Here is an 18,567-nt window from a genome sequence, read left to right on the forward strand (position 1 = left end):
CAATATTTGACTGTAGTTTTAAATGGTTTAAATCCTAATTTGTACAAATAAATTTGTAATATAGTTATCAATTAGTTGTGGCTTATTTATTAATGAATGTTTAGAGAAGGTATTTTAAACGTTACCTCTGAATTAATTTTTGTTATGAATTATAACAAATCGGCAGCAGGGTGGTGGAGTGATTAGTGCTTGCACCTCACAGCTAGAACGTCCCTGGTTTGAATCTTCCTGCCAGCTGCAGCCTTTTTATGTGGATCTCGCACTTTCTCACCATGCTTGCATTGGTTTTTATTCCGGTACTCCTGTTTCCTCCCAAAGTCCAAAGACATGCATGTTTGGTTAACTGCTGACTTTAAATTGCTCGTAGATGTAAATGTAAATACTTGTGTATATCTCTCTGTGTTGGCCCTGAGATAGACTGGCTACCTGTCCAGGGTGTACTTCACCTTTTGCTCAATGACAGCTAGGATTAGCTCCAGTGCCCTTTGAGCCTGAACAGAATAAGTGGTTAGCAATAATGGATGGATGGATGGATGGATAATATCAACTACCTTGTCAATTGTAAATTGTTACTACTTATGTTTTTTAATTGTTGCATTGTGAGACGATGAAATAAGGATTAAGTAATTGGTAGTTTGCACAGAAAACAAGAAAAATACCTTCTGTCATTTGCTGTAGTCTCAGTTAAAGTGTTTATGATGCATTTCTTACTTTTTATTTCAGTAAATCAGTATGAATTTCATGAAGACACAGCTAAATTGAGAACATTTAAATACTGTTTTTACATGAAAACATCTGTTAATCTACTTTTCCATCTACTTTAGGAAGAAGAGGCTTTGTACCAGTTGAGCACATGCTGTATGCATTTTATTGTGTTCTTTCAAAGTAAATAAAGGTGCAACCAGTGTCTCTACTGTTATGTTCTGTTCTTTTGATTAAACTCAAGGATGTTCAAAGTTACGCTACTGACATAAGCCTGCATAGGCCTTGGGTAACTACATATAAACAAGTGTTATTCTGGCCAAACAGTTTTCCTAAATGTCCATGTGTATCAGGGCATGAGTATTATATCTTTATTGGTATTTTATTTGATACACTCATACAAGTGTTGGTCTCTCTAAAATCAAAAGATAGGGCTCAGAGAAACATGACACACTCTTTCTCCCTCTTATTTTATTATAATGAATAGTGGGGGCTTTATGTAATGCATTAAGAGTCTTTACTTTGGCATAAACAGTACAATAATGGTATGGTAAAGGTAAAGCATTATTCAGCATCTGAACACTTTGGTTAAAAGCAGGGTTTTATCCAAAAAGAAAATAAATAGAGAAAACAATAAAAGAATTAGAATATGTAGAGTTTTCTGCTTTAGCTTGCTTCGACCTATTACTGTAATTTTGTAGAGAGATTTTATTATTCAAATTGGAGTAGGTAATTTTATTTTATTACGAAGGGCAGTCTACTGTATAATATTTGATATATTTTAAAACTTTAAGTTAACGTGCAAAGTAAGTTATTGTATATATGGATACGTACAACGCATTCATTACTTTAAGAAACAATATTAAATAGCCTACATCTGCCAAGAGTTAACTCAACTGTCAACTGTCCAATAACAAGCGTGACTGAAGTAGGAACCAATCCCCTTCAGGTAACCAATGGACGGGGGTGTTCACTAGACGGTCGCACTTCCTTTCTGTGAGAGTGGATCGTTAACAAGTTCAAGTCACTCACTAGTAGACCAAACATGGCAAATGCAGGTCAGTAGCCCAAACGTCCGGGAACTACAGTCTAACCGTGAGCAGGAGACATCTATTTGGGACTTACAAACTGTTGAATCCGAGGTTAATACAAAAAATAGTGTTTTATTTCTAACTATTTAGTGATGTCAGGCAAAATTCTACTGTAAATAATATTTTTAGTTTGTTTATGGGTGGGAGCTAGTGTGTGTAGGCTGAGTGCTGTCCCTTACTCTCATTGGTCCATAGTAAAACTGACATTGTTATTGTCCAATTACATTCTATTCCGGTTAACGCGTCAGTCCAATCTGCATGAGTTATGTAAATCTAAAAGAAGTTCTCCCATTAGCAACACTGTAAGGTAACAGCACTTGGCTTTATAGATGTTTAATTTTCACTTTATTTTGCAACGCCACGAAGGTTCGGTAGTTCGGTATCGTCGAAGAATTCCTTCTGCATCATAAGGGACTGAACCAAAACTTTTTCGCCATGTTTGGGCCAAGCGGTTCCCCTTAACCGGTAATTAAAGCTGATAGCTAACTGCTAACAGCTAGCATAGCCGTAACGATTTCGCCGGTACAGGCAGACCTCTTTGTCTGACAGGGGAAGGCGTGCTCTTTTGTTAAGCCTTTCCTTTGTCCATTTGGGAAAGGGGAACTGTTGGGTCAGGATTTCACAATTATATGCCGTACTGAAAGTATTTAGAAAATGCAAATCGCGAAAAAATATTTCACAGAAGGCCTAATTCAGTTAACGATCTTACTCAGTTTGATTGGAGTTCGCGTGGATATCGACAGCTACTTAAGCGGCTATTATACTCCTCTGATAGATATTAACTTAGGTCCAAGCTCAGCCTACATCCAGACACCATTTCATATTTTGAGAGACACTCTAGACGGATACGGTGTGCACCCAAAATGTACCGAATTGGACAATTTCTTTGCAAGTCGCCGGTTACTTGACGAGGTGAGGACCCTGGGCTCCCTGCGGTTCCCCACACAGTTGAACGCATGGCTTGTGCACCAGGTTTCCACCCCTGACAGTGCTGACTGTGGGCCACCATCCAGCAACACCAGTGAGACAAACTCAGGGCTAGAAAGCCCCGGAAACGGAGCCAGTGATGACTGTGAACACCTGCCTGACAGTGGCCAAGAAGTGTGCCCAACAACCCCAGAACTCGGAGAAGGGCCTTGTAGCACCGATGCTTGCGGGTTTCTTAAAGAGGCAAGTGTCTGTATTGTAGCATCCAGTTAATACGATTTTGCTGCCAATTAAGCACACATTTCATTAACGTTGACTGATCCACCAAAACACTTAACTGAGTTGATAAATTAGAGTTAAAGCCTCCTCCGTGGTTACCAGAAAAGCTAATGCTATCAATAGCTAACTAGCAGCACCAACCCATATTATAACAAGTAACTTATTGTATTATAACGTTACAAGTTACATAATGCACCAGGAAAAATTACCTACAACAGAATATGATAACCTGTTGGTGAAACTTGACATGTGCGTTCACTTTCACTTTGTATGGACCTACTATGGCAGTGCTAGCTTAGCCTTACTAGATTAGGTGACTTGTATTCACCAGTGGAATTTGTTAAATTTGTTTAAACAGTACATAACTGATGCAATTTAAATAATTAACATTGCTAGATAACCAGTAAATTTTACAGTTTAGTTTGATGTACTTCATCACAAGTATTCATCTACCTGTCTGCTGCACCTGTCACTCCTCTCTATTGAACTTGTCATATTAGGCCCTCTCTGTTGTAGTTAGGACAATGGAATGAACTACCTAAATAAGACTAGTGCATCAGGTCACTAGGCAGCTTTAAAACTGCTGTTTGCCAAGAGTTTCACCCACTTATCATTGAATGTTGTTTTAGTACACATATAATAAAGGCTGTAATCACAGCCCAAGCTTTGAATTTGTTTTTTCAAGTGACCCACTTTTTCTAGCTCGGTTTAGTAACAGCTGCTTGGTGGATGTTGTGTCCTGAGGGCAATTGATGTCGCCAATTGTGTAACTGTATCCCCTTTCTTCTGACCCAGCTGCCAGCTGTGGGGCTTCAAAGGGGGAAAATTAAGGCTTTGACCCACGCCCTGTTTACTTTCACAAAAGCATTGATCCATACACGAACACAACCCCCTCCAAGGCTCCTTGTTCACATAGATGTGTCAACATCACATATCCATGTGAACATCTTTTTACTCTTTACCGTATCTAAAATAAGCTGAGGCTTAACTGCTTGTGGGGCTAGATGTTGTGGTTGTCAGAAATACAATGTTTGAAAGGACCACAGCCCTGTAGATTCATTAGGCAGGTGAAGCTGGAAAAGCTTCTTCTCTAGAAGGCAACAAGCGCAGACAGAGCTCAAGCAGAACTGGTGTAGAGTAGCCTTTATTTGTTATATTTTTGCCTCTAGCTTTAAGGAACAATATAATTCCGCAATCATCTTTTTTTGAAACACACTACATATTTTTTAGCATTCCAGCATATGAAATAATTATCTGCCTCTCTGTGGCAATGTCAAGGATTTTGTATTTGTGGCAGACAGCTGGCGACTTACATTAAAAGCTTTATCACAAGTTACATCAGGGTTAGGTCATCTCTGAGGGTAATCAGTCTGTTATTATAATAAAACAACCTAAGTCCCACTTTAACACACAAATTAACAAACACACATCTCTTGACCACACTTAGCAGGTTTATTATAGTACGTTTAAGTTATAGTTAAGTTTTTGTTATTTTCTTTCTGGAGGTAAAAGAACACACTAATAAGGTCTTTGGCAGTTAATTCATTGTTTTTATTTTCCCTTCTAACTGGAATTATTGCCCCCCCCAACCCCCCACCCTCACCCATCATTTTCCAATTCTTTATCTGCTTTTCTTTTTCATAACAGGAGAATGATGTTAAAGACGAGGAAGAACCTGCTTTAGTTACTCAGCTGGCTCACAGTTCCACGCTGGAACAAGAGGTATGATCTGTTAATCACAGTTGTCTTCATTAGTGGCTGTAGACTCTTGAAAATGTTGCACAAATTATTTTCCTATTTACTAGGAAGTAGCTACACACTACAGTACTCATCAGTATATAACATTTTCAAGAACTTTACGCTGCTGAACAATTTCTAACCAGAAAATCACATCCTCACACTACTTCATTACTTATTTTGCCATTGTGATGGCATACATGTTTAGTAACACCTGTAACATTTGAAATGTTGCCTCATAGTAATTACTGGAATGAAATTGAAGGCCTGAATTCTTGTTGCTTTTCCTAATAATCTATGCAGATGGCTTTCCTCCTGACTTTCAACTTTTGCCTGTTTCAGGGTCTTCTAGATGGCATCACTGCACTATCTGATCCAGCACAACACCTTTCTCCTACAATTGACATCGACCAGCACTGGAGCTCATTACTCTCTCTGTCTGTTACTGATCTTGATGTAAGTTGTTTGCTCATGTTTATTAGAGATGTCTGAAAATTACATGAGGGTTAATTCTAGGTAATTCTGATGTATAAATTTGGAACCACCAGTATATTACAACATTTTATTGTACCATTATGATTTTGAATGAAGTAAAACTAAAATGTGCGTCTTGTGTGTAGGACTTGGACTCGTTTGTTACGGACACAGATGTCAGTGCAATCAGTCAGGATGTTAGTTTGCAAGATGCTATGGTAACGAATATTGGAGCCTTTGATGTCACACTGGAAAGAGCTGTGTCTAGACCAGTCACCCAACAACAACGAACTCTCCTACGACTGGACTCTCTGGCCTCCTCAAATTCAGGCACCTCACCAGGGATGGCTGCTCTTCCCTTTTCTTCAGTGTGTAATTTACCTGGAAATGTATCATCGCAGACCACACTGGGAGGCTGTCTGGATGAAGCAGTATTTGACCAGATCAATCAGTTAGGCTTAGAAAGCCTGGACACTATTGACACACAGCTGATGGGCTGTTTGCAGAACATTGACCCACAGGTCCTTGAGGACTTGGACTCGGACTCTGGTCTCTCCCTTGAGAGCAGCTGTGAAGGTCCAGTTTCCCCAGGTTGGTTCAGATTTCTCCAACTACATATCTGTGCTATAGGGAGTTCAAGAAATGTTGTACGTGTTGCCATAATTAGTAACAAATGAATCTAAACAAATAAATCTTCACTCTTCCAGGCTCATCTGAGATGTCCTCATCATCATCAAGCTCATACTGTGAGGATGAGTATGGAGCGACAGGCTACAGCAGTGAGGCGGATTCAGTCCCCTCAAAAGGCCTCATGGACTACACCACAACATGGTCATCCACTCATCTGAGTGAAAGTGTGTGGCATGACCACAGTTACTCATCTTCAGGTTTTGTCAACCCCCCATCAGTAACACTTCCCCACAAAGGCATACAGGAGGATACTTTCAGTGATGACAGTGGGCCAAGGTTGGAAGAGAGAGAACTGAGTCGAGATGAGCTTCGTGCCCGTGCTATGTGCATTCCTTTCTCTGTCCTGGAGATAGTGAACATGCCTGTGGAGGAGTTCCTGGATGTACTTGACAGTCACGGTTTCTCCCCTGAACAGGTGGCACTCCTGAGGGATATCCGCAGGCGGGGGAAAAATAAATTGGCAGCACAGAACTGCCGCAAACGCAAGCTAGATGCCATCACTGGGCTTCAGGAGGAGGTGGAAAGGCTACAAGTTCAGAGAGACAGATTACTGAGGGAGAAACAGCTTACAGCCAAGACAATGGGTGCTGTGGGCCAGCAGATTCAGCAGCTGACCAGAGATGTCCTGGCTCATCTGAGAGATGATTCAGGACAGCCCTTGAACCCAGAAAGGTTCACCCTGCAGTGTGGAGCTAATGGAAGAGTTGTAGTTCAGCCTGTAAGGCGGCCTGCTGTCTCTGCATCGACTGGGAACAAAACGGACAAGAGGAAGAAGGAGAAAAAGCAATGACTCTGAATTGCAAGCTTGGACTTGAGCTTTTAGTTAGGTTTTGTTTTTTTCTTCTTTACTTGGATATTACAGAACTTACTTGCCTGACTTTGGTTTTGGGATCTCCTTTTGTAAAAGTATGTGGATCATAGCTACTGGGAGCCTAAATCGGCAAAAACTGCAAAAAAAAACTTTTTTAAATAAACACAATGTTCTGTAAATAAAATGGGGGGGGAAAGTAGCTTACACACTGGACATCATTTGCTTAATAAAGATGGACAAGGCACCAGGAGTGGTTTAAGGGAACAGCTAAGCTGCTTGTAATTCTTTCTTTGTGCCTGTTAACATTTATTGAGTTTTATGGTTTTAATAGGTGAGCATAGACAACCAGATATGTCAACAGATTTGTGGTTTTGTTGTGGCCAGATTTGTTACTGAATAGAGCTAAAACGAGTCTGTTGGTTTGTTTTCATGTAATCTTGTCTCTTACTGAATGCCTATTAAATATAAAAAGGAGATTAGAGATAATATTTATTTATGAAGTTTTTGAGGTTCCGAAACATCATGAGATGTTTTTTTTTTTTTTTTTTTTTATTGATACTTTAAAGTGGTAAAAATATTATGGCATTACCTATCAAAAATTAAGTTTCTTTTATTTTATGGTTGTGCCATGTTGAACACATATTTGACCTAAAATGTTTTGGTCTTCTCATTTCCCTTTTTGTTTATAACCACAATATACCAATGATTAAACAGACAAGGCCTTAATTTGCATTTGATAAGTGATTGTTGTGTGTTCATATGAGCCACAGATAAACATGATCATAACATTTGTTTAAATCTGTCATTTAATGCTTGTCCTTGATGTTGTTTAATTAAAAGCACAATTGTGCCTAACCTTACGTAATACTTTTTTGGCACGATTATATTCTAAGTTACACATTAATTTGTGTTATAGGTTTTGGCACCTTGGGGAATTTTCCTTCATTAGCTACAAATCTGTCATTGAAACGGTCCATAATGGATACACACCGTGCTATTTCTGGAACAAAAATCCCACACTCTAAAAGATCTGAATCTCTGTTGTGTTTTACAAATTATAAATGATCTGAGAGTTGAAGGAAATACATGGTGCTATGGCCGCCCGCTTTTCATGGTGTTAGGCCAGTAAGCAAGTCATATAAAGAAAGGTAAATCAAATGGTTTGAGTGACTTAAGAGAAAATTCTTCATGTTACTTCATAAATTCCTTTTTATAACTGTATACATTTTCTAATTATTTGTCTTTGTAGCTGGGGCCAGGTGTTTTTGACTGCATGGTGGTCGTTGGTAGTACGACTTTTGAAAAGCAAAATTTAAAACGCTCTTGCAGAGGTTCTTTCTCTTTAAAATCTGTCTCTTATGTCGGTCCCTTTTTTCTTCATAATCAGTAGCTACCCCCTGTCTGAAAGCCACGTGATAGTGTAGAGCCAATCTATAAGTAAAATTGGATTTCATTACAACCAATTTTACAGCGTCACATTTCGGATAAACATCGTTCTCATACAGTTGAAAGTAACTTCCCGAAGGCCAGGCATATGATCTCAATTTGGTACATTTTATGCCAGCATTTAAAGCGGCACGAAACCGAGAATTCCCATGTGGTGTAGGGCGAAGAGTGTTTTGCTTCCAGGCTTCCGTAGACTCCCTGTTAGCTTGGCGCCTGTTGCAGCGCATATTACATACAAAAGATAAAGGAGAGACCGCGTGGTAAGGAGGCATCGCCGAATCAATTTCTAATTTACATTTGGTACGTATGCAAGAATGACTTTCACTTTAAACGCAGCACTTACCAAGCAAGTTAACGATTGTTTTTAGGATGTTTCCTAAACATTAGCGGCTAAGTGAGTTAAGCAAACTGAGTGAGAAAGTTATTGTCAGTGCATGCTAACATATTATCACTCAAAGGTTTTACGGCAGTGTTCTCGGTGACTTTCATTTGCATTAAAATCAACTTTGTAAAAGCAAAGCCCTTTATTTCGGGGTTCACTTGAATCTCTGGCCTTCAAAGGTTAACGTTACTTGAACGTTTTTAGCTTGGCCAGACTCACGAACGTGAATTTCCATAATTGCTCATGTAAAACAACTAACTTAAACGTTGGTCGTTCGTTTAATATCATGTATCTTAATTTATAACTGTTATAGAATAGTTGGCGACGAAGGAGAGGTTGTCAGCCGCCCTGGCTTTAAATCTTAACCGCTTCAGTTAGCGCGCTTGCTAACTTACGTGACATTCTATTGTGATTTGGCTAGCTTTTCGTTTTTTTTGTTTGTTTTTTTTTTTTACGAGATTAGCCTACTTACGCGTTGCATTGTTCCAGTTAAATCTTGATGCCGGCTTCATCAGTTGAGGAATTGGTAATTGTTGGCTTGACAACGCACAAACCAATTGATAAGTCTTACACACCTTTTTGTTTTTTAGAGATCAAAATGGGCAAGAAGCAGAATATCAAGGGTAAGAGGTCTTCACATGAGACACAGGAGGAACCTGAAGAATTTGTTGTGGAAAAAGTGCTCGACCAACGTGTTGTAAATGGAAAAGTAGAGTTCTACCTGAAGTGGAAAGGATTTACAGAGTGAGTTGCCTGGGACACCTGCGCCCTGCAGAGCTGGAAGTGCTTCCCTGGTATGGGGTTGTGCTATGCTTTTGTCTATAGCCATAGATGTTGCATGAAGAAGGTGCCGTTCTCTATAAAAGCTGCCAATGTTTTAATTATTATTGTTTGGACCTATCTTGCTTTCAGTGTTAAGGGATATTTAGAAATGCAATGTTGACCTCCTTACTGCCCCTTTTAGTGCTGACAATACCTGGGAGCCTGAAGAGAACCTTGATTGTCCAGAGTTGATCTCCGCGTTTTTGGAATCACAGAAGAATGTTAAGGAGAAACCAGCTCCTGTTAAGAGGAAGGCATCGACAGAAGAACCAGAGACAGAAGCTAAAAAGAAAGATGTGGTGAGTTCACTTGGCCTTTTTAGTGCATTTCCAACAAGGAGTTTACCAGAGACATCATTTTGGAAATTAGAAGTCCAATAATAAAGATATGGTGGTTCGAATTTTTATAGCCAAACATCTTGGGCCACCCAAAACTTGTCAAATCCCTTTTGTTACATGATGCACATTAAAATCTATCAAAGTAGAGCTTTTACAGTTACTGAAGCTATCCTGGAGATGGTCTATAATTTAATAAAGTCTTCATAATCTGAATATAACACAAATCACTGCTCCAATTTTTTGCATATGCTAATTTGATTTGTTATTGCCATGTACAGGCTGAGAAACCACGTGGCTTTGCTAGGAACCTTGAACCAGAACGCATCATTGGTGCAACAGACAGTAGTGGGGAGTTAATGTTCCTAATGAAATGGTGGGTACAGAATTTTAAAAATCTTATGCTCAAGTTATGTCTGGGACTCCCAATCTCATTCCCCATTCCTGTCAGTAAAACTAGTATTTGTGATGAAACTGTTGCTTTGTAGAATTCCCTTGTTGATAATAAATTGTACGTCTATTCCTGTATTGCTGCTGTAACCGTTTTTTTTTCCTCCAATTTGTTTATTTAAGAAAAAAATCTTCATGGTGGACAATCAGCTACTGTAATTCCCCTGCCCCTTTCATTTTCTGCAGGAAAGATTCAGATGAAGCAGATCTGGTCCCCGCTCGTGAGGCCAATACTCGCTGCCCTCAGGTGGTCATTTCCTTTTATGAGGAGAGACTGACATGGCATTCTTGTCCGGAAGATGAAGCTCAGTAGTAGTAGTTCTTTTGGTCCTTGCAGGCCCTTGCAGCACCTATGCCCTTTCCTCAGGACTGAATTTTCTTTGGCTTGCCTTCTTCTTTTAGCTGTCTTAGTTATCTTTAAGACTTTTCAACACTTTCATTATATGGCAGTCAAGGAGAGCTGTGTTGTACATATTAGATCAGTGATCATCAGCTCGAGGTTTTAAACCAAACCAAAACCTGCCCAGCCCACTGCTTCCAGGTTCTGATTGACTAAAAGCACCCTGATCCAGGTAGTGGGTTGGGCATGGATAGTTGGGGGAAGACAAGCAGAATAGGGCAGTTTGATGACCTCTATATTAGATGAAGTGATTGAGAGAATGCAGGCGATGGTGTTGTGATTTGCGTGATGGCAGTATAAAGGCCATTTGTTTTGACTAAAATCCACAACTGTTCATATCTTGTAGAAACTGGTCAGTTCTTGTATCACAATCTTAATTTCATGTAAGATGCAGATATATTTTGTTCCTCGTTAGTACTAATGTTTTGTTTGAAGTGCATTTTGTACACTGTAAATATTATTTGAAGTTCTAATAAAGGTTTTATGTGACCACACTCCATTGCTTACTTTCACAGTAAAAATCTACAGTGCCCGTAAAGGAATTCACCCTGCCTTTGCAAGCTTTTCACCTTTTTTATTTTTTTAAAAAATATTTTTAAAACATTGTCAGTTTAACTTCAATTTGACAGCTTCACAAAAAAAAAAACTCCTGTCAAAATCAAAATCTCTCCAAAATTTCTTTAGTTTTGTTGGTATATAATCTTAAAATAATCTCCTACATAATCATTGGTGTAGCTAGAATACTGGCCAAAAACTAAATAAACTCTGAAAAGGTTGTTATAAAGCCAAAGTTGGAGATGACTATAGCTCAGTTAATAAGGCAGTTGTCCACTGTTGAACTCCTGGTCCCTCCTGGCTACATGTTGAAGCATCCTTGGGCAAGCACTGAACCCCAGAGTTGCTCCCAGTGGGTCAGGTGAGCATCTTGCATGGCAGCCATCACTATCAGTGTGCAAATAGGTGAGTGACAAGCAACATTGTAAAGTGCTTATATAAGCAGACCATTTACCTTTTGGAGCACTGTTATCCATCACTGTATTATATTGGGTAAGAAAATAAATGGTATATAATGGTAAATAAAGTGAGCTGCAAATGTAGATATTTTTAAATTGAATTTTGGTCTAAATGGATTACTGAAGGGCGAACATGTTCACAAATCATTCCATTTGTTAGGAGCTTGAAACCTGGAGCTTGTTAATTTGTAACCCTAAATGTATGTTTCTAATGTTCTCTTTCCTGGTCAATGTATTCGAGCTTGTTCTTCCACAGTTTGGTGGTGCATCCACTGTGTTTATCCAAATGTAACACTTTAGCTTTTTGAAGGTTAACGTGCCAATTATAACAACATTTTTCCATTGTGTTACTCTTTTTAACCTGACTGAATATTTCTACCCCTGCCCATCTAGGGTTTCACTTTAAGTATCATTATAGCTCAGTACTTTAGCAGCTCAATTGTGTTAATAGGTGCCATGGTTACCTCTGCAGTAGTGCTGAGATCTCATGACTGGCATTTGAGCATATGAGATGCACTGTAGACCTTTGTGCATTATTGTTTGGTTGTTTATTTGGTAAATCAGAGTATTTAGTTCCCTTGCAAGAATTTCAGAGTTAAGCTGACTAGGACCAGTTCCAGATTGACAGCTTACAGACAATTTCTAAGTTGTACCAGCAGCAATTGCAAGGAGTAATTGCAATCAAGACCTATCACAAAATAATTCTACCAGTAAACAATCATGAATCACCACATAAAAGCATATTTCTTTGCAAATTATTTAAAACTATACTGTTTGATCATATACAAGGAACGCTACATGCAAAAGGTCTGATTGTTTAGTTTTATATAATGATTGACAACCAGTGATGTGAAGCACAAACAGCACACTATTACAATTATATTCCCATATTACAGGACATCTTAAAATCAATATTCTTAAGTCAAAACATTTGCAGCACATTTACCTGTTTGCAATTGTTTTCTCAGTAACTTACTAGAGCACAACATGATATTTCTAGATAAGACACTTCAAATATATATATTTTTTCATGTTCATATGCTTGACAATATGTCTACCAAGTGGAAGCTTTATTATGCAGATTCTATAGGATAACTTTTTGGCATGTTAAAGTAAACTACCCTTTTGTTTAAATCTCACTGTGAATGAAAACTGGGTACATGTCTATATTTCAAGTCACTTGAAGCAGTTTCCCCAAGTTGGCTTTTTCTTTCGTAACAGCCATAAATATTTGACTTTAAACCAGAAGTAAAAATTGTTGATAGTCATCAGTCTCCAAATGAAGACAATTGAATGCATGCAGGGGTCTTAAGAGCAGACTAAAGACACAAAATGTCAGGCAAGCATCTGTCAAAACTTAATCCCCTATAGTCTAACAACAATTTTAAAAATGTTTATTTGCCACAACTCCCAGGCTGGCAGTGTGCAAATGAGCAGTGCGGTTCAGTTCAGACCATGAAAGCCATGTGAAATTCATGAAACGTATGGTAGACTGCCAATTTCACTGAAGTCATTTAAGTCCTCATCTCTAGCTCGTGCTCACATAACAAGTAACCGAATAAGTCGCATATCACAGCAAATTTTACCAAAAATAATATATTTTGACTCTGCCATGGTCGACAACTCTTCGATGGCTTTTCGTCACAAACTTTAATGTGGCATTTTGCAAAATAAACAATAAAATAGCGCACACTGGGAACTTGATTATGGTTGTAGGCTGTTATTTAAAGTGATGGTTCGTCCATCGTTTGTATTTTTGCACTAACTTACCATTAGTCCACCTTCTCCGAACAGGTGAGACCATTTAAAATGATCCCACACAGTGAATTGGGGACAGGTGCGCTTTGACGACACGCAACACGTTTTTCTCAAGACTGGTGAGATGATTATTGTCGTTCCGTGTGGCCTATTTAAGCGATTTAAATGTATTTTTACAGCTTTTTTAACTTCGTGGCTAGTGTATGCTTTATAGCGGTGTGGCCTGCTGGGAGCAAAAAAGGGCGTGAACAAACTTGGATGCAGATGTCACACCGAGTAGTTATCAGCAGGAGTTAATTCAAGCAGGGCTGAGCCTCAAGCCCAACACTGAACTGCTCCTGGTTGTCCACAAACACCGGGCGACTGCCTGGGAGGTAAAGAACGGGAAAGGTAGGTCAGAATTAGAAAACAGAATACTTTACTTACAGAATACTTTCTACTTTTCAGTAAAGCAGTTTTTCTTTTTGTCTCATGTCAGCTTGGTTATTAAAGAGTCAAATGTCTTCAACTGGGTTTTGCTTTCTTCTTTGTGAAGGACAATGAAACGAAATTAAGAATGAGAATTCATGTTGTTAGTGTGGAAGAGTTGTTACTCAAAGAGCTTTTAATATTAAACTGAAATACTACTATGGTGAAGTGATGACATCAGATTTTATTCAGATTTATTTCACATTGGCTTTTTACGACATTACACTGCAGTTAATTTGAGCTGATAATGGAAATGCCATGTTTTGACCATACGATCTTGCTCAAAGCTAGTAGATAACAACTGATTTGTTATAAATCAGGGATTTAGTGCATGAACTGTAGATTTTTGCAGCCCAAACTAAATTCAGTTATGTATAATGGCATAATGGGATGAAATGGATGGTTCTTTCAGTTCTGTGATCTCATTTGACCAGGTGGGATTTTGTGGAATCCCTGACTCCCCCCCCCCCCAAAAGTGTTCATGCCTTGTAAATCAGATTTAAATCAGATCTGTTAACATAAACAAACAGTAGATTATCATGAATGTGATGCTGTCAGTAGGACATGTTTTGCAGGGAATCTCCATTAGATTAGATAATTTCATGTCATTTCTTCCAGTGTGGCGGAGTCTGGTTCGGAGACCCTGTATCAGGGAGCCCCGTGAATTTATTTTCTAACATTGTTTAACCTATTGACTCTGCTTGGATATGGCATGTGAGCAGTGAAGACATGTAGTGGCACATGATCAAAGTGTGGCTGAAGCCATTCGATATGGCTTTAGATCATATGAGGCCACGCTGTAGAGACTGAATAGAAAGTTCCACGTCATGTTGGAACAACCCTTTCCCCATGCAGTCCCTAATCATGGAGGAATGTACTGTGGTGTTTCAACAAGTGTTGCATCTTACCAGTTAACTGGCACTATAATAGGTTTATTTGTTCAGTGAGCCCACTGTATTTCGGGGGAAGGCTTTATTGTGGGTCCATTTTGTTTCCTCTACTAAAAGCTAAATCCCTCTTATGCTCATTGTTTCCCTTCATGCCACATCTTCTCCAAATCAATGAGTCCTTGAAGTATTTAGTGCAAGCCATGCCTCTCCTTTACAAAACAGATCTTTCTCTTAATGACCGTGCATCATAGTGGTGAACTATGACTCATTTCATTTATAACAGGATATAGTATTATTGTTCTAAAAGCTCTATCTTGCAGGTTTTGTTCCTGTTATGGAGACTATGCTAGACAATCTCTCAGACAATGTAAGTGTTCAAACTGTATGTATATATTTGCCCTCTTGCAGCTGGTTTGATGTGTTTCATAACTGGGGCCAGAGTTTTTTTTTTTTTTTTTTTCATGCTCAAATATTTTTCTCATACCTATATCTTGAGAAACCTCTTGATAGATGGAAATTAAATCTTTTAAATTTTGCAGGAGTTCATCAGTATTTGTGTTGGTGATGCAAGGCTTCATAGAGCTGACCTCTGGCAAACACACATTGATTATGAGATTTGTTTACATGTAAGTGCCACTTGCAAAATGTCTAGGTTTTTTTTTTCTTCAAATGTATGCTTATTGAAATGTCTCCCTCTGTAGACAAATAGCATGTGTTTTCGAAAGAAGACTTCCTGTGTAAGGCGGCGTTACAGTGAGTTTGTTTGGCTGCGTCATTGTCTGGAACAGAATGCTCTGATCATGTGTGTTCATAAGTTAATTTTTATCTCATTTGACATGTGGTAGCCTATTTGAATAAAATTGGATTTACATTGTGACTTTAAGAATGCAAAATGTGTTAAATGCATTTTCCTTATTTTTGTTTTTGTTCCGTCTCCAGAGTATTGCCTAAGTTGCCGCCTCGAAACCCCTTCTTCCGTATGAGGAACACAGAACAGGTCATGCAAAGGATGAAGGGTCTGCAGGAGTTTTTAGAAAGGTGTGGACCAATGGAAACAACAGTACTGTTCCACCGTTTTTAAAGTTAGTTTGGCCTAATAATGGTTACTGACTTATCTTTTCTTCTAGTGTTGTTCAAACACCATTATTTTTATCAGACAGTCGGCTCCATCTGTTCCTCCAGTCAGATCTCAGCACTGCAAAGATTGACGCGTGTGCTTGTGGTAAGACCAGGTACACAGTGGCTGAAGCCATTCAGCGGTCCAGCTGCGGTTACATTAGTAGATTAGAGGACAAGGCCTCCTGTGACTCCGACTGTGAAAGGTGCAAGCTTTGGGCACAAGGGTTTACTTTAAAGACCAGGTTTTGATATTGGATGCTGAATGAACCTTTTCGTCTCTCTCTCATAACAGCTCATCATCATCAGGCTTGGGACTCAGTATGGACACTTCAGTTCGAGGTAGCCCCCTACCCTTCTTAGAGTCCTCAGATAGAGACCAAACAGCCGTTCAGCTGTCTTTCAGAGTGCCCCACCCCCTCAAAGAGTCCTGACACACAGCAGTTGTACTGCACCTTCCTGTATCAATATATTTGTTTTTGATTGGCCGTGAAATTCTTAGAGCAAAAAGCATTGTTTTACTTTGTTAGCTGCATTCTTCCCTTAAATGATTTTCTTTTAATAATTTGAATTGGTTCTTTCTTAACATGTGACAGTCATTTAACTTAGTGTACTTGGAAAAAATATTTTTTCATGTTTTAAAAAAATGTATAGTAAAAATTTACTTTAACAAATTCTTATATTATGTGTAATTTTTATTGGCACTAAAGCAACATTGAGGTTAGCAAAGGGACGGTTTCAATTGTAGACTTTTTTTTTTTTTTTTTTTTTTTTTCATTTTAGAAAATATTTGAGAATAATTTTATCATTTGTCAATGGATAAATAAATTGTCTCTTTCTGTCACAGCCTTGTCAAAATGTTCCACGTATTCCAATTTGGCAAAATTTTTAAGTGGTGGCACATTTCTTTCACTGTATCTTGTAACTTGTGTTGAATAACAAGCCAGGATGATGCACTGTTTGAAGAGCCCAGTAGAGGGAGTGTAGACATCACAGGACATGGAACTACAGTAGTGTAGTTATTGTCCACAAGGCTGATAGGAGTTAACTCTGATCTTTTGCATTGTATCATGTGCACATATATATATATTTGAAAAACCTTCTTGCAAGGCTTTAGGAACCATCCTTAAATGCACTTTTCTTCCTTGGCTTTCTCTGTGTGAGCTGGTCAGTGGTCATACAAATATATTGTGTTTATAATATTGCTACGTTATAGGTACACCAGCCATAACTTCTTAATACCCACTAGACCTCACTGGTCTGTGTCTATACAGCCCTATACACAAGCTTCAAAGCACAGTTACCGTCACGGCCAGAAGTGCGTGTTTGTCCCACCACCACGCTGACCCCTGTTCGCAACATTAAATCCACCAGGTTGTATTAATGTTATGGATGGTGGGTGTGTGTAAATGTAAACAAGGTTAATGGACAAATGTATGAACCTTGCAACAATTTTAAGTTTCATAAAGCTTGTAAAATTCACTTTAGGAACTGATTTAGAGTTGGTATGTTGGGGTGACTTAGTCTAAGGCCAAAATAATTAACTTTCATGAACATGGGGTTTAGGATTTTGGGCTGCCAATCAGTTGATGTCGGTGTACCCAATGAACTAGAAAGTGGATAGACACTGTATGTACCTATCTTCAGGGACTAAGATTTGTGCCAGTGAATCAAGCCCTTCTTTGCTCTCTACAATCTGGAATATCTCTTGCTACTATATGAAATGTATTTTTTGCCAAGTGGATGTACTGGTTTTTAAGTATCCTCAGTGCTTCAGTCACATTTCAACTTTCCCAGGTGAAGTCATCTAATTAAAGTAAGACAGCAAATTAATTTAACTATTTGAGACTGCACCTGGGAATCACCAGAAAGAAACAAGACAGCCTTGAACAACTGTGTGCTATTTTAGGGTTTGGTGTGACACTGGTGCAGTACAGGAGTGGTGGACAGACTTGTAAATTGAAAGCTGATGAAGGAGGCCTTGGCTCATTAAAGAAGACAGCAGCTGTCCCCACGACCACCCCTGCTACTCCACTGGACTGACGTGGACTAACCCAGCAGTAAACCTGACCTGTCCCACATCTCTGTTCTCTTCCCTTGGTCCCCTGGATGGTGCTGTCTCTCTGTGCGCACAAGCCATAATGAAGCTGTCAGTGACTTCACACACCAGCCAATGAGCTGTATTCATATGGCAAGCACAGACCCAGACACATACCTACACACACGCAACGTGGTGGGAAAGCTCTGGGTGAATGGACATTTCTCTTTTCCTCATCCTCTGTCGTTTTCTCAGTCCCAGCGGTTTGTGTTTGGAACTCTCCGTCTGTGCTGTTAAGGTTGACTTTATCAACGTATCCCATGACAGGCCTACGGCACACATACCCACACGTGCATTGTTTGGTTCAGAGCCAGTCATTTTTCTGACTAAATAAAATGCAGCTGCAAGCAGTGGCATCTTGTCTTTCTGTGTGTGTGTATATACATACTCGCATCTCCGTTTTCAAAGGGGATAACATCTAGCATTTTTATATTGAGTATTCACAGTACTTGTCTATTTCAGCTTGGTAATTTATAACTCAATTTCCAGTGTGCATTGATGCGCTTCATACCTCCAAAACACCAAACAAAGCCCAAACCCAATTGTATTTCGAAGCAATTAGGATGTCCACTGAGTTGTGAACAGACCACGTTGCAGTGGCTCTGCGCCCGTGTGATATTTTTAATTGTTAATTTTCTGTCACGTTATTCAACTTCAGTGCCTCTGGACAGGTGACCG

General features: G+C 39.1%; 3 protein-coding genes across 4 annotated transcripts; all 3 read left to right on the forward strand.

Annotated features, from left to right (window-relative positions):
* Positions 1-1,738: 1,738 nt before the first annotated feature.
* On the forward strand, positions 1,739-7,571 carry nfe2l3 (nfe2 like bZIP transcription factor 3). The gene is made up of 5 exons (XM_067504607.1): positions 1,739-2,963; positions 4,647-4,721; positions 5,079-5,192; positions 5,357-5,801; positions 5,918-7,571. Exons 1-5 carry the CDS (start codon positions 2,448-2,450, stop codon positions 6,688-6,690), a joined length of 1,923 nt encoding a protein of 640 aa, XP_067360708.1. The 5' UTR covers positions 1,739-2,447; the 3' UTR covers positions 6,691-7,571.
* A 619-nt stretch (positions 7,572-8,190) lies between these two features.
* cbx3a (chromobox homolog 3a (HP1 gamma homolog, Drosophila)) lies at positions 8,191-11,040 on the forward strand. 2 transcript variants are annotated; one of them, XM_067504629.1, is made up of 5 exons: positions 8,191-8,417; positions 9,130-9,283; positions 9,504-9,660; positions 9,978-10,072; positions 10,333-11,040. In XM_067504629.1, exons 2-5 carry the CDS (start codon positions 9,138-9,140, stop codon positions 10,457-10,459), a joined length of 525 nt encoding a protein of 174 aa, XP_067360730.1. In that variant the 5' UTR covers positions 8,191-8,417; positions 9,130-9,137; the 3' UTR covers positions 10,460-11,040. The 2 variants fall into 2 exon arrangements, with proteins under 2 accessions (XP_067360730.1, XP_067360720.1); XM_067504619.1 differs by having other exon boundaries at positions 8,194-8,457.
* A 2,375-nt stretch (positions 11,041-13,415) lies between these two features.
* On the forward strand, positions 13,416-18,242 carry snx10a (sorting nexin 10a). The gene is made up of 8 exons (XM_067481676.1): positions 13,416-13,707; positions 14,996-15,042; positions 15,215-15,301; positions 15,377-15,477; positions 15,615-15,713; positions 15,803-15,997; positions 16,087-16,133; positions 17,701-18,242. Exons 2-8 carry the CDS (start codon positions 15,010-15,012, stop codon positions 17,832-17,834), a joined length of 696 nt encoding a protein of 231 aa, XP_067337777.1. The 5' UTR covers positions 13,416-13,707; positions 14,996-15,009; the 3' UTR covers positions 17,835-18,242.
* Positions 18,243-18,567: the final 325 nt, after the last annotated feature.

This window comes from Channa argus, chromosome 1, assembly GCF_033026475.1.
Source record: "Channa argus isolate prfri chromosome 1, Channa argus male v1.0, whole genome shotgun sequence".
Classification (NCBI taxonomy): domain Eukaryota; kingdom Metazoa; phylum Chordata; class Actinopteri; order Anabantiformes; family Channidae; genus Channa; species Channa argus.

Coding starts and splice junctions, on each gene's coding strand:
- nfe2l3 (XM_067504607.1), top strand. CDS start 2,448: ATGCAAATCGCGAAAAAATATTTCACAGAAGGCCTAATTCAGTTAACG. Junction 4,722..5,078: donor GTTCCACGCTGGAACAAGAG/GTATGATCTGTT, acceptor TGCCTGTTTCAG/GGTCTTCTAGATGGCATCAC. Junction 5,193..5,356: donor TGTCTGTTACTGATCTTGAT/GTAAGTTGTTTG, acceptor TCTTGTGTGTAG/GACTTGGACTCGTTTGTTAC.
- cbx3a (XM_067504629.1), top strand. CDS start 9,138: ATGGGCAAGAAGCAGAATATCAAGGGTAAGAGGTCTTCACATGAGACA. Junction 9,284..9,503: donor AAGTGGAAAGGATTTACAGA/GTGAGTTGCCTG, acceptor TGCCCCTTTTAG/TGCTGACAATACCTGGGAGC. Junction 10,073..10,332: donor TTAATGTTCCTAATGAAATG/GTGGGTACAGAA, acceptor CATTTTCTGCAG/GAAAGATTCAGATGAAGCAG.
- snx10a (XM_067481676.1), top strand. CDS start 15,010: ATGGAGACTATGCTAGACAATCTCTCAGACAAT. Junction 15,478..15,614: donor GAACAGAATGCTCTGATCAT/GTGTGTTCATAA, acceptor TTCCGTCTCCAG/AGTATTGCCTAAGTTGCCGC. Junction 15,998..16,086: donor TGTGACTCCGACTGTGAAAG/GTGCAAGCTTTG, acceptor CTCTCATAACAG/CTCATCATCATCAGGCTTGG.